The sequence below is a fragment of the Mya arenaria genome, chromosome 12, assembly GCF_026914265.1.
Source record: "Mya arenaria isolate MELC-2E11 chromosome 12, ASM2691426v1".
NCBI classification, from domain to species: Eukaryota; Metazoa; Mollusca; class Bivalvia; order Myida; family Myidae; genus Mya; species Mya arenaria.
In genome coordinates, this window is record NC_069133.1 from 55,290,649 (window position 1) to 55,304,835 (window position 14,187).

General features: G+C 34.4%; 1 protein-coding gene and 2 non-coding genes across 4 annotated transcripts; 1 reads left to right on the plus strand and 2 right to left on the minus strand.

The window, feature by feature from the left end:
* The first annotated feature begins 4,539 nt into the window (after positions 1–4,539).
* LOC128210320 (putative glutamine amidotransferase-like class 1 domain-containing protein 3B, mitochondrial) lies at positions 4,540–13,924 on the plus strand. Of its 2 annotated transcripts, none has more exons than XM_052914588.1 (7): positions 4,540–4,720; positions 6,127–6,179; positions 7,476–7,586; positions 7,959–8,078; positions 12,217–12,309; positions 12,751–12,907; positions 13,555–13,924. In XM_052914588.1, the coding sequence occupies exons 1-7, from the start codon at positions 4,556–4,558 to the stop codon at positions 13,678–13,680; spliced, it is 825 nt and encodes a 274-aa protein (XP_052770548.1). In that variant the 5' UTR covers positions 4,540–4,555; the 3' UTR covers positions 13,681–13,924. The 2 variants fall into 2 exon arrangements, with proteins under 2 accessions (XP_052770548.1, XP_052770550.1); XM_052914590.1 differs by having other exon boundaries at positions 4,543–4,733.
* Positions 4,896–4,969, minus strand: Trnat-agu (transfer RNA threonine (anticodon AGU)). The gene has a single exon. It is a non-coding gene; the product is annotated as a tRNA-Thr (tRNA).
* On the minus strand, positions 5,085–5,158 carry Trnat-agu (transfer RNA threonine (anticodon AGU)). The gene has a single exon. It is a non-coding gene; the product is annotated as a tRNA-Thr (tRNA).
* Positions 13,925–14,187: the final 263 nt, after the last annotated feature.

The window sequence follows — 14,187 nt, forward strand, 5'->3', positions numbered from 1 at the left end:
AACAATATCAGACTCCAACATGACCAACAGCTGCTACAATTTGATCTTGACTCTCAATGACTAGATAGGAACATCAATCTTGAATGGTGTTTAAACCTAAACTATGACTGGCTCATTCGTTGGCACACTCTCAGAGTGAGCTGCCCAACTTGGCCTCTAATTATGGGGACCTCCAATAGCAGTTACAATGTATCGCCAAATGAAAAGTTTGTCCGCGCAAAGATAAAGAAGCCTAACAATCTACTGTGAATTGTCATAACGTATTTTGTATAGGTTTAAATGCTCAAAATATCATATATCGTAACGGTTGTAAATGTAAAAATTACTTTTACAATACAGGATTTGGACGAAAAGCTAATAGAACACAAGGCCTCCAACAAAGACTTGTGTTGAAACCATGTTCTAGACTAAGTGCAATACTAGCGAAGATATGCTGATATTGACGAGGTCAACAATTCGATAGAGACATCCTAAAAGTTGGGCGGCATTTCGCAAGCTGGTAATTGACTGAATCGGTTTGAATATAATTTGAAAACAATCCCACCAACATGAAAAGTGAAATATACGACGTCTATTAAACCCATGTATTACACATATGTCTCCCCTGAAGGGTCACATACACATGTATTTATAATTGTAGGGAAGAGAAAAATGGTATACCGTATATGTTTTCAAATTTAGAAGAGCTTAAGTTTGAATATCCAAATGCACAGTCTTATATTTTTGAGCGAAGATTTTAATGCAAGAACAAAAAATTATTTAGATTATATACCTTTAGATAATTTGAATTATATTTTTGGGGAAGTAGATTATGAAAGCAGTTCTTTCAATATGGTCCGTAGAAATCTAGATAGTGTGCGAGGTAATAACTTTGGCAAATCTTTGGTGAAACTGTGCTGTATCTTTGACGTGCACATTTTAAATGGCAGGTTGGCAGGTGACAATGAAGGCCACTTTACTTGTGTCTCTAATGATGGTGCTAGTGTTGTAGATTACATGATCGCGTCGTTGGAGCTATTTGAGAAATCAGTTGTCTTTAAAGCACTTGATTGACACGAGTCTGATTATTTCCCGATTAAATGTCAATTTAATATTGAATATTTATCAGCAAATACTAATGGTGACTGTATTAATTCAAATATTGTTTTATCTAACGTGAAGAAATATAAATGGGACGATAGGCATAGTGACTCTTTCCGCAACAGTATTAACACGCTGTTTAATGAAAATAGGCGTTTAATAACAAATCTTATAAATCACGATATTAACGCGGCGATTGATAAAATAACCGCCATTTACTATGAGGCGGGAAATAGGATGCTCTTAGCACCGAAAAGCTTTCAATCATTGCAGCCTCGTTGGTGGGATGAGCGTTGTGATTTTCTTAAGAGACAAAAATATGTATATAAGTATTGCAATGTAGAAATTGTACAAGTCTCGTGCATGCCTTTATATTTGCCTGTGCACATGCGCATGCGCGAGCTTCTAGATTCACGTAATAAAGCCAATAAATGACTAAATGGATAGTAGTTAAAACTAATCAACAATTTGTTTCTTTTCAGGACTTTTGTTAATTAGCATCTATGCTCCAAAAATAACGGTCTTGTTGCAACAATCGAAACCAAACAAAAAATAGTCATTTGTTTTCAGGCAACAGCAAAGAAGCATTAAGTTATTATTTACTTTAAATTGTATAAGCAAATAATTCTCAAGACTTTATAACTCTCATATGTGAATTAAGGAATTTGGATTTTGCTCCATATTTATTCATACAAGACGATCTAATCCCGTATCTTAAGAGTAACAAGTACGATTATATTTTGTTGTTTATGTCATTAGAATGCCTGGGAATGATATACGTGTTGATTTGATCTTCTTTTCCGGCTGAAAACAAACAAAAGCATATCAAATCTTGGATAGAACCTGGTGCGAGTGTCAAAATATATCCGGTGCCCAAATATCTAATCCGGAGCTCCGCTGAACCGCGAGGACTTTATTTCCACTTTTTATCGCAAAGAGTATATACAGAAGCAAGAAATTAAACTATACCAACTTCGATACCTTCTTTGAAAAGATAAACGTAATTATCAGGATGTAAATAGCTGATAGTAAGAAAATATGAAGGTTTCGTTTGCATGCTATTTGCTGTCAGAATTATGATCGCTGTTTTATTTTTATTCGTTTAGATGAATAAAAAGATATGGGGCTTTCATTTTTGTGTTTGTTTGTCGATAGTTGATGGAGTTATTCTTAAGGTATAAAATCACAAACATAATTACAGCACTTGTTGTTATTTTCACCGATTTACATTTCGGCATTCCACTTTTTAATGTAAACACGACGGATAGAATCCGCATCGGTGCCGGATAGAACCCGAAAATGAAAAATGTGGACGGAAAGAAACCGCGCTTTGCATCATCACCGTATATAGCTATAAGAAACATTTTGGAGCATTCCCAACAAAGGAATTATTTTTACTTTTTGATAGCATGGTAAAGCCAATTTTGTGCTATGGATGGCAGATTTGGGGATATAAATATATTGATACCATAGAGACAGTTCAAAATAAATTCTGCAAGAGACATTTGTATGTTAAAAGAACTACAAATACATGTATAACTCTGGGCGAATGTGGACGTCTTCCTCTGTGTGTTACTTATTTTGTTAACTGCATTAAATACTGGTGTAAGTTATTAACTATGTCTAATCATAGATATTCTAAACACTGCTACAAAATGTTGAAATCGTTAGATGACGCCGGGCGAAATTGTTGGGCATCCAATATTAAATCTTTGTTATTCACGTACGGTTTTGGATATATTTGGATCGCTCAAGATATAGGAAATATAGATATATTTATATATACTTTTAGACAACGGTTAATTGACTGTTTCGTCCAAAAGTGGCATAACGACATTAGTGAGTCCTCAAGGTGTCATCATTATAAACATTACAAAACATTATTAAATACAGAAAGGTACCTACATCTGGAAATTCCATTACAATATAAGATTGCGTTTGCTAGGTTTCGCTGCTCCAATCATAAACTGAATATGGAACTTGGAAGATATATAAATACTCCACAAGATGAGAGACTTTAATTTGTATATATTGTCTGAATCAAAATTTGACAGTTATTGATTGTTAATATCATGCATTCTTTCAATGTCCTAAATTCGATATGATTCGTAGACAATATATTTTAATTGGTATTCATCTGGTAATAGTTTAAATGATTTCTATTCTTTAATGTCTACAGAAAATGATAATACAATATTGAAGCTAACAATCTATGTATACCATCTGTTGGACATGATAAATGTGTAAATCGTATGTTGCAACTACTATACTATGTTTGTTTTTTGTACATTTTCTGTATTTTGGACCGGTGGCCTTTATTTACTTGAATAAAATTAATTGAATTAAATTGAAATCAGATCCCCTCAAAGAAAAGCATTCGCAACCCTGATTTAGTCCGCTGACCCGACTCTATATACAGTAAATTCTAAATCCACTTGCTAACTTGCATATTACCAACCAAGTAAACATACGTACAATGAACGTACTTCCGTCTATAACGGAATGTTACAAAAGTTTATGGCAAGTATTTTAAAATGAATTACTCATATTTGTTAATGAATGTTTTTGGCGATAGAAATGTTTTTCATTCAAATGTTATCTTTATTTACTGAAATGTGTTTAACCTTATGACGTACCTTAAACACACACAATAATTTACTATAAGATCTTGCATGCATGTATATTGGACTTATTCAAACAGGAATACAGAAAGTGTGCATTAACACGTATGCTGTACATAACTACTAGAAAGTCCCCCAAATACCTACCTTCCTACTACCCCCCAACCTCAACCCCTAATTGTAGAATTGATATATTTCGAAATGATAAAACATACCTTATGTAAAACAATTTAAATATAGTCTCTAGCTGTTATAATCGCACATGACCATGTTTTGTTATCTTTTGGGTAAATTACAAACGTTGCAACGCTTCAAACTCCGCGCAGGGTTACTTCCCTTTGTAAACAGTACAGTAACACTGCCACCACAAGATTTTCATCCAAAATTGGATGAAAACTTTTAATGGCATTTTTTTTAATCATATATATTTATTCTTATATCCTTTCTTAAATAATTACTTTACGCCAGTTGATAGGCATAATATGTTTTATAAAAAAATAACAATTAAAAAAAACATTCGGAAATGTTCGGTCTTTTTTCAAATTGAAAGTAGGATTTACAAATTACAATATCAACATGGATGTGTTGTTAGCTATTCAGACATGTATCGAACGTTTTGCATTTTTTCCTTTTATGGAATAAAATCGTTTATTTTCTAAACAAATGAAACATGTTGCTGGAATTTCTTTTAAAGGTGTTCCGTCCATTTTGTAAATTGCAATCACGTGCCGTTTCTATCATCACGTGATATTTGTGAAGGCAGTGATTACTGTACTGCAAGGGAAGTAACACTGCGCGGAGTTTGGCAACGCTTTAGTATTATATAGTTCTTGCTACCTGACCAAACGGTGTTTATGTTAAATAAACCCCGTCAATTTTTCGTTCATTTTTGTTCTTTTGCGGAAAAGATGTTTTCTACTGTTAAAGCAGCATGTCATTTGCGAAAAGCATTGCATCCACTATTCTTAGTTCGGAATGTTCACGCTAGTATAACGTCACACTCACCAAACGTTGCTGTGGTACGGTAATCTGGTAATATGTCGTCCTAACTAAGCTTTTGAGATGGGGCTACATACCACTATATTTTTAATCATTCCAAGAATTACATAGGTGGTGGTTTTGGGTATATTTATACTCGCACTCGCGCAAGTCCCATTCGTTGATTGTTCTAAAGTAAACCTGGGAGGAAAAGTGCGCCCGGTGTGGGGCTCGAACCCACGACCGCCGGAACACTAGCACGGCGCTCTAACCAACTGAGCTAACCGGGCGGCTGGTTCTTACCCACACACACTACACTCCTCTCCCCATTAACCTTTTAGGCCGACGGAGGCACTACTGCCGTTTACCGCTGCCACCAGTAAAGTAAACCTGGGAGGAAAAGTGCGCCCGGTGTGGGGCTCGAACCCACGACCGCCGGAACACTAGCACGGCGCTCTAACCAACTGAGCTAACCGGGCGGCTGGTTCTTACCCACACACACTACAGTTCCAATAAGACAGTCAATCTTATGACGATAATTATACGCTACATTGTTTTCAGTATATCATTCATTCACATTTACACAAGTTGAACGTGGGCATTCACAATTAAGATAAGTGCAAATAAGATGAAAAGCATTATTTTCAGGGATCAAACTACCTTTTGACTATGAACCAAGTGATTTGCAGGTTATGGGGTTGAGTTCCAGTCATCGAAATAAGACTTTTGGATGAACAAGCCCGAATTCTTATATACTATTGCTTGGCATCAATTTTTTTAACATTAGCCCTCCTATATAAAGTTCAGAATTTGAGCAAGCGCGGAAGACATTTTTCCTGTGCAGGGCTTGCGGTCTTGTGTTAATTTTGACCATTGGAGTTTGCACAAGTTTAATAAAACTGACTAGAATTATATTTATGGGACAGGAACAAAGAAAAAGCCTGCAGAAAATTGAAAACAGCTGCATCTGTGAGAGTGCAGCTTTAATTAACACTTCACATAACCATGTATAGGACTGACTCAACGCAGGGGGAAGTGAGGCAAATTATAGAAATGAACGCGGTGTGCGATATGCTTACCGGTATATTGAAGGGTATAGTGAAAAATGGATTAAAAAGATAACGTCAGTAGTAAGGAAAAATCACGGCAATAAGCAAAATCTGTAAAAATTGTTTGGTTGGTAGTGTATCCCTCAATGGGTTCTGATTACCTTCCTGCCAGGCACCAGGCATATAGGATATGAATCGGGTAGATGTCCATCAAACAAGGCGTTCTGGTATTTGGCAGAAATGACGCAGTTTAGATTAGCACCTTTTTGATAAAATTTCAATGACGGTCATTAACTTATATGTTAATGTTCTGTCCTACTATGTCTCTATTATTTGTTTACAAGCATGACGGAATTTTGGACATTTCAGCTACATATATATGTTTTCGGTTATTGTAGGTTCTGTCAGGCTGCGGTGTTTATGATGGGAGTGAGGTCCATGAATCTTCAGCGTAAGTAAAGTGTGAACATATAATATCTTTACTTATAGAGACTTTCTGTAGTATTGCAAGTAAATCAAAATGCTTGTTCATAAATATGTTGTAAATGATTCCTCTCTAAATCCATTTTTTTTATCAAAGTAAAACATTTTTTCAATGACTCAACTTGCAATTAGAAACTTTCGGCAAGCTTTTTCAAGCTACATGGGTTTTTTTTATGGGTGGGTCTGAACCATGAACAACTGGTGGCCACCAACCTGACAGAATGGCATTAAGAATAATTATACCCCCAACAAACGAAGTTTGAAGTAGGTTTATTGGAGTAACCCTATTGCTGGTCCGTCCATTGCATTTTTCCTTGTCAGGTGCAAAACATGAAAACTATTGGATGGAATCTAATGAACTCATACGATAATAGAACATAATGAGAGGAAATGCAGAGTACCACAACCATAACTCTATTTTAGCTACTTACAGAATTATTGCCCTTTGTTACTTTTTCTTGTCTGGAGCATATTAAACTTGAAAACTACTAAATAGAATCAAATAAATCTTCATACAATGGTAAAGCACAATGATAGGAAGTGCAGTGTACAATTACCATAAATCTATCCACAACATTGTTAACTTTCAGTTTGATTTCTAAATATTTCACTGTCATTTCCTATCAGTGTGGTGTTCGGGGGTATTAGTCACATGCAGTGATAGCTCTAGTTTAATGTTGACACCTGTACATAACAATGATAATTTGGTGAAAATGAAAGATAAACAAGAATCACTGGAACATATTTTTCTCTAAACCATCAATAATTTACACACAATTTGTTCTTCCTTCTTTAATTGGCGCCTGCTGAGTATGACATACTCATAGGGGTTATATTTTGTCAGGCGTTGTCATCCATATTATTGTCCACGCTGTCATCACACTTTCATTTTCAATCGATAAAGTTTAAACAGCTTGTTGTAGGGTCTTCTAACTTTGTATATACGTTAATCATGGTAAGAAGATAACACCTAGGTTATTGAGTTTGGGGTCAGTAGGTCACAATGACCTTGACAATAAAATAACACATCATATTCATGAAATTCTAGTTCTACTTTAAAATAAGTCTGTTGGAAACTGACCAAGAAATAACCTATTAAGCAACTAAGCATTGCAGTCAAATGTCTGCTGTTTTAATATTAGGTCTTGTTTCCTTTGTACGATTGGTACTTTTTGTTGCATGCATTTGTCTGCTACACACAGTTTATCATACATACTAGACTACTGCCAACCTTGATGTGTATCATTGAATATTTTTGTTTTAGGGTGCTGGTTCACCTTAGCCGGTCAGGAGCCGATATCTCAATGTTTGCTCCAGATATTGACCAGATGCACGCTATAGATCATACAAAAGGCGAGCCCATGGACATAAATAGGTAGCCTTAATTCTTTCTGTACTCTTTATCTTCGTAAAAAGAAATGGTACCGCTATGTAAAAATAAGAATATACATTTTGAGTAAGCCCAGCAAGACATTTTACCAATGATCCTGCATTAAAAAATGTGCTTGTCTTTTGGTGATTTTAGGCCTGTACAAATATTTCTAAACATTCTAGATCCATGCAGCAATTTAGATATTTCAAGTCATTTTTGAATCCAATATTTCGATATCACACACATCTAAACTAAATACCACCTTTCCATATTAAAATAAAATCTAAAATAAAGGAATGTTTCATTTGCATAAATGCCTTGGTATTGAATAAAAATCATTCATATAAGCAACTCTTTTTTATTGTTTCATTGTAGAAATGTCCTTGTTGAATCTGCACGAATAGCTCGAGGAAAGATCTCATCATTGTCCAACCTGAAGGCCACAGACTATGATGCTGTCATTTTTCCGGGAGGATTTGGGGCAGCCAAAAACTTGTTAGTTCATTACCATTGGCACAGGTTTTTCAAACTCAATAAAAAAAAATCAAAATAAAAAAAAATCTTATAATTCTAAACTAAACATAACAAGACCAAAAATGTGAAAAAATATTGAAAAATATTTATTTTTTTCATAAATATTATATGCACTTTGTAATATACAGTACAAAGTGCATATTTATGAAAACAAGTGCATATTTATGAAAAACAAATATTTTTTAATATTTTTTTCACACTTTTGGCTTTGTTATTTATAGTTTGAAACTATAAGATTTGTTCTGATTCTATTTATTTTTATGCCCCCACAAAGTGGTGGCATATAGGGTTGCCCTTGTCCGTACGTACGTCTGTCCGTCTGTCTGTCTGTCTGTACGTACGTACGTCCCGAAGATTGTTTCCGATCTAATTCTTGAAAACCGTTTGTCCAATCCTCACCAAACTTTAAACACATGTTTGTGACCATAATATCTTGATCAAGTTCGATAGTCATGGAAATCGCTTTGGTCATTTAGGAGTTACGGCCCTTTTTTGCCAAAAATACTTCAAAAATATATGTTTCCAATCTAATTCTTGAAAAGTATGTGTCCAATCCTCACCAAACTTTACATACATGATTGTGACCATAATATCTTGATCAAGTTCGATAGCCATGGAAATCGCTTTTGTCATTTAGGAGTTACGGCCCTTTATTTGCAAAAAAAGACTTGAAAAATACGTCCCGAAGATTGTTTCCGATCTAATTCTTGAAAACTGTTTGTCCAATCCTCACCAAACTTTTAACACATGTTTGTGACCATAATACCTTGATCAAGTACGATAGCCATGGAAATTGCTTTAATCATTTAGGAGTTAGGGCCCTTTATTTCCCAACAATACTTAAAAAATATCTTATCCGATCTAATTTTTGAAAAGGATTTGCCCTTGTGCAGATTATCCTGAATAATCATTATGGCTTATTTTCTGTGACAAAAAATCGAAGTGGGGGCATCCGTGTCCTATGGACACATTTCTAGTTTTTATAAGATTTGTTTTTTTATTTAAAAAAAAAAAGATTCAAGTTTGACAATCCGGTGCCATTGGTCCATTGCCTCCATATATGTAAAGTTGTGAGCATAAAAGCTCTACTTCAATTTCTTTCATCAAAAACATACTTGTAAGAATATTGGTTATTTTTAACCAGGTTTTCACATTGTGTTCAAACTAAATAACTTTAGTTAGGGATGACATATATTGACTAAACTTGGTGTACAGGAAGAGTATATAGATACCTTTCATGGGATTGCGTTTGGGGTCCCTAGGGTCAAGGTCAAGGTCACTGTTACTTAAAATAGAAAAACAGTTAAAACTGAATAACTTTAGTTAGGGTTGACATATCTTGACCAAACATGGTCTGTAGGAAGAGTTAATGGATACCTTTCATGGGATTGCATTTGGGGTCCCTAGGGTCAAGGTCACTGTTACTAAAAAAAGAAAAATGGTTCAAACTGAATATCTTTAGTTAGGGTTGACATATCTTGACCAAACTTGGTCTATAGTAAGAGTTTATGGATACTTTCATGGGATTGCGTTTTGGGGTCCCTAGATTCAAGGTCAATGTCACTGTTACTAAAAATAGAAAAACAGTTGAAACTGAATAATTTTAGACAGGTCTACATATCTTGACCAAACCAGGTATAAAGGAAGAGTTTATGGATACTTTTCATGGGATAGCGTTTGGGGTCCCTAGATTCAAGGTCAAGGTCACTGTTACTAAAAATAGAAAAATGGTTGAAACTGAATAACTTAAGTTAGGGTTGACATATCCTGACACAACTTGGTATAAAGGAAGAGTTTATGGATACCTTTCAATGGATTGCATTTTGGGTCCCTAGAATCAAGGTCACTGTTACTCAAAATAGAAAAACAGACACAGGCTGAAGTTCTTCTGTCAATCATTAAAAACCTGGTTTCGTCGCATTGCGGCGTTTCTTGTAGGTATATTAAATTACATTTTGTGCTAATAAAAGAGCTTTATCATGATAAAGAAATTTTACATTTTTTGAATAGTTTTCTTATGTATTAATTGAAATTTCAAACTTAATTTACTTCTTCACAAATTCTTTATTGTACATAACGAATGGAAATCTATTAGTTTTTCTGATTAACAACGCAGAATGGAAGAGCAGAATAGAATTTATTACACGTAAACTATACAGTTTTTTGTGTTTCATATACATGTTAGATATATTACAATTACAATTATACAATGTGGTGTGAAATATTATATCTATATTATAATCAATCTATGCTTGAGGATGAACTGGAATAGTAAATCTATCAAACTATAATAGTAACCAATAAAATAACCAATAGTTTGCTTTTTATATACTACAGTAAAACTGCGATCGCTCGAGGACGCCGGGTTCCGAGCTGAAACCTCGAGGGAACCGATGTTTCGAACGACCCGAGTTTCAATTTTCCAGTCAGTTATGAAATATCTTTCAGTTTGTTTTAAGTTTGAAGTCGTCAAACCGACTGTTTACTACGACACCGATTATGTGTTGCGGTGTGGAAATTGCTCATAATATGTTCAAAGGGTGTCGTATACTAAATGTAAAAAAAAAACCACAATTATAAATGAATAAATAGTTACGTTTATTTTTTACAAAAGGCAAATTTTCTAAACAAGCAACATTTAAATATGACAGTACATATTATGGCATTAGTCAGATTTAAGTTTTGCAAAATCAAAGATTTATGATTGGAGCATCTTGTCTGTCTCGGGAAACTGTTTAAACTCATAATTATCTTCTCAAAGGACATCAACTATCATAGGTCATGCGTTAACAGTGATAAACGTTTTTTCACACCTTATCAAATTTTCTTTCAACTGTCATTGCAATTTTTACAACTTGCGAAAATTTTAACACCAAGCAATTGTTTGTTTATTTTGGAAAGTTTGAAATTATGACCTTGAGGGAGCCATAAGGTTTTGTGTCAGATTTGTGTATTTGGGACCGGCTATTGTGCTTGACTCCTTGACTTATTTAGGTTTCGATGCAGCATCAGTATATTTTATATGAAAATAGAAGGAAAAATGTTCGGGACCAAGCTCCAACCTCGAGGGAACGCCGGTTCTCGAACGACCGCAGTTTTACTGGAGTATATATTGGAACAAGTGATATTCATTTGATCACTTTCTAACATTAAAACAGACTAACATTGCATATATAAACATAAATGGTAACACATAGTTACAAATGTTAACAAAGCATACTAATGCTTGAGATAAATATGTGTATCAAGGCTTATAATTATATATTCGTTAATAAAATAGAACGCACCTTAAATGCTACAGATATAATAAAATATATTTGCTTAACATAAATGTTTCCGATGTGTTCTGTGTATTAAGTAGTTGCACAAGTTTAAACATACTAGGTCTAATTCTATAATGACCTTCAATATAAGTGGACATAAGGTCTACACTTAAATATAAAATGAAATTCGTCGTTTGAATTACATACTTGACAAAGACATAAGTGGCGCTCTAATCTATCATCTGTGCCAGTATGAATTCTTAAATTATGCAAACATATACATATTTCTGTGATAGCAATTCTAAGATTTCTTGACACCATTTTGTCTTAATAGGATTCAAACTCAGATGCAGTTTTAAGTACTCTATAAACAGTTAAAACACCATTTTCATTAACACTTCCATGCCATTGTTGATACACCCATTTCTTATTACGTTTTGTGCCACCTCTTTTGCGAAATTTACAATTTTTGTTTTAGAAATATTAACTTTTAAGCCCCAGGTATAACAATATTTGTATAAACGGTCTAATGACATTTGTAAGTCTTCCGGGGTAACAAGAACCAAGAATAACCATATCATTCACAAATAACAATAAAATCAAACAAATATTACTAAAGCTAAACCACAATCATTTCTATTTTTTAAATACAATTCTAAGTCTTCCACAAATAATGAAAACATAATCGGGGAAAGTATCTCCCCTTGCCTTAAGCCTACTGCAATATTAAAAAAGTCTGAATAGCTATTACTTGTGTTTTACACCGGACTTGACTGACTGATACATATTGCGTATTATATGTGTTATTTTACAATCTAAATTGGATTTATTAACAGATCAAGCTTTGCTGTTGATGGAGCCAACATGACAGTGAACACTGATGTAGAAAGGGTCATTAAAGAGTTCCATAATAATGGTAAACCTATTGGGTAGGTACTGGGTATCATTACAAAGAAAGGGATGTCACCATCATGTATGTGATCTAGAGTACTGTCAGGAGTGTGAGAATGTGACATTACATCAAGAGTGGGCATATTCAATACACCTTCTATAACTTAAATGTGTTACTCATTACTGGTAAATTCTGAAGTATTGCTTTTTTTATGGTGAAAATGATAGATAATCTACAAAAATAACATACTTTTTAAGTAATTTAAAGGGAAAAGAAACATTATGTTATAAACTCGCAAGTGTTTGAGGAAATATATATGGTGTAGGCTGTGCTGTATGGATAAAGTAATAGCTGGGCTGGTGTTGCCAGGGTGTGAGATGACAGCTGGGCTGGACATATAAGATGGAGGCTGATGACCATATGCTGCTACTGCGGGAGCTTAGAAACCATGGCCTAAAAGTCTAATACATTGTTGTAGGTTGTGCTGTATTGCCCCAGTACTTGCTGCACGAGTGTTGCCAGGGTGTGAGGTAACTGTTGGGCAGGACAAAGACGACGGAGGCTCATGGCCATACGCCGGCACTGCAGGAGCCATAGCGACAATGGGCGCTAAACATGTCAACAAGAATGTGGATGTATCCTTACCTCCTCATGTTATTTTGTCTTCTCCCATTCCAAGTTTTTATTTTATTTTATTTCCTTTTCAAACAAATAGGTGTGGTAAATGAGTGAAACGAAACATCATTTTGGTGTGGCTTAGGCTTATTGTCGCTTTCATAAGTAAAGGTATATCTCCTGGTTACTGTAGTAGTTATAAATAAAGGATAGATATTGACATGTCTGTATTCAAATGCATTTAATTGCAGGAATTTTTTCTCCAGTTCTGTTGCTTTTAAAAGGCCAAGTTCCCAGCTCCAGAAAGTACATATTTAATTTCTCTTTATGTAATCAACGAAAAATTCAAAAATACCTTTCATATCATCAATTTAATAAAAACTAAAAAACTGTTTTACATATCATTCTGAATTTTATAGAACAGTTAAACCAAAACCTTATTAAGAACATGCTGTTTTTGCATAAAATCAAATAGTTAGATATGACGGCTATTAAAGATTATTTTAATGATTTAATTATTAATAAGGGAAGGGAACTTCCCCCTTCTAAAGGTACTGGCACCAGTCTGCCAAGAAAAGAACATATCCCTGCCTTGTTTAAATGTGGTAGGCTCTTTTTACAAGCAATAAACAATGTTTTTTTTGTTTTCTCCTTAACCATGCCTCAGGAAGCCTACACTGACAGCAAGAATAAGATCGTCACAACGCCAGCATTCATGTGTGAAACCAAGTTCCACGAAATATTTGACGGAGTTGGGAAAATGATCGACGGGGTTTTAAAACTCCTACGATGAAATAGGATATTTGTTTCAGTATTTAATATTTTTTATGTTTTTGTATTGTGTGGTTTATTAAAGATCAGAATGGTGACTTCAGTTGAAAATATGTATGGCAGTTATTGGCCATATTGCAAAAAATATATATATATTACAAGTAGTATTTTCAATACTACAGTAGATAGTAATTGTTGATTTGTGAAATTCTAGTGCAGACATGCATGTTTGTTTATAGTATAATTGAAAAAAAATGTGAAATGAGCTTTGTTGTTACCAGTTTACATGAAAATTATGTCTTCAACCCCCCCCCCCCCCCCCAAATAAATGATGGTGAGATAAATTGTTTTTGTTTGATATGTCAACAGGTCCGCAAATTGTGTCCGCTCCATATCTCTTGAACTGCTTAGGGATTTTGAAATAACTCTCCACAAACGTTCACCATATGGAGACGACTTGCAGATTACATGTTACAAACTGCTCGGATCAAGGTCAAGGTCACACTTACAGGTCAAACGTCATATGACT

Coding starts and splice junctions, on each gene's coding strand:
- LOC128210320 (XM_052914588.1), top strand. CDS start 4,556: ATGTTAAATAAACCCCGTCAATTTTTCGTTCATTTTTGTTCTTTTGCG. Junction 4,721..6,126: donor ACTCACCAAACGTTGCTGTG/GTACGGTAATCT, acceptor CGGTTATTGTAG/GTTCTGTCAGGCTGCGGTGT. Junction 12,310..12,750: donor AATAATGGTAAACCTATTGG/GTAGGTACTGGG, acceptor ACATTGTTGTAG/GTTGTGCTGTATTGCCCCAG.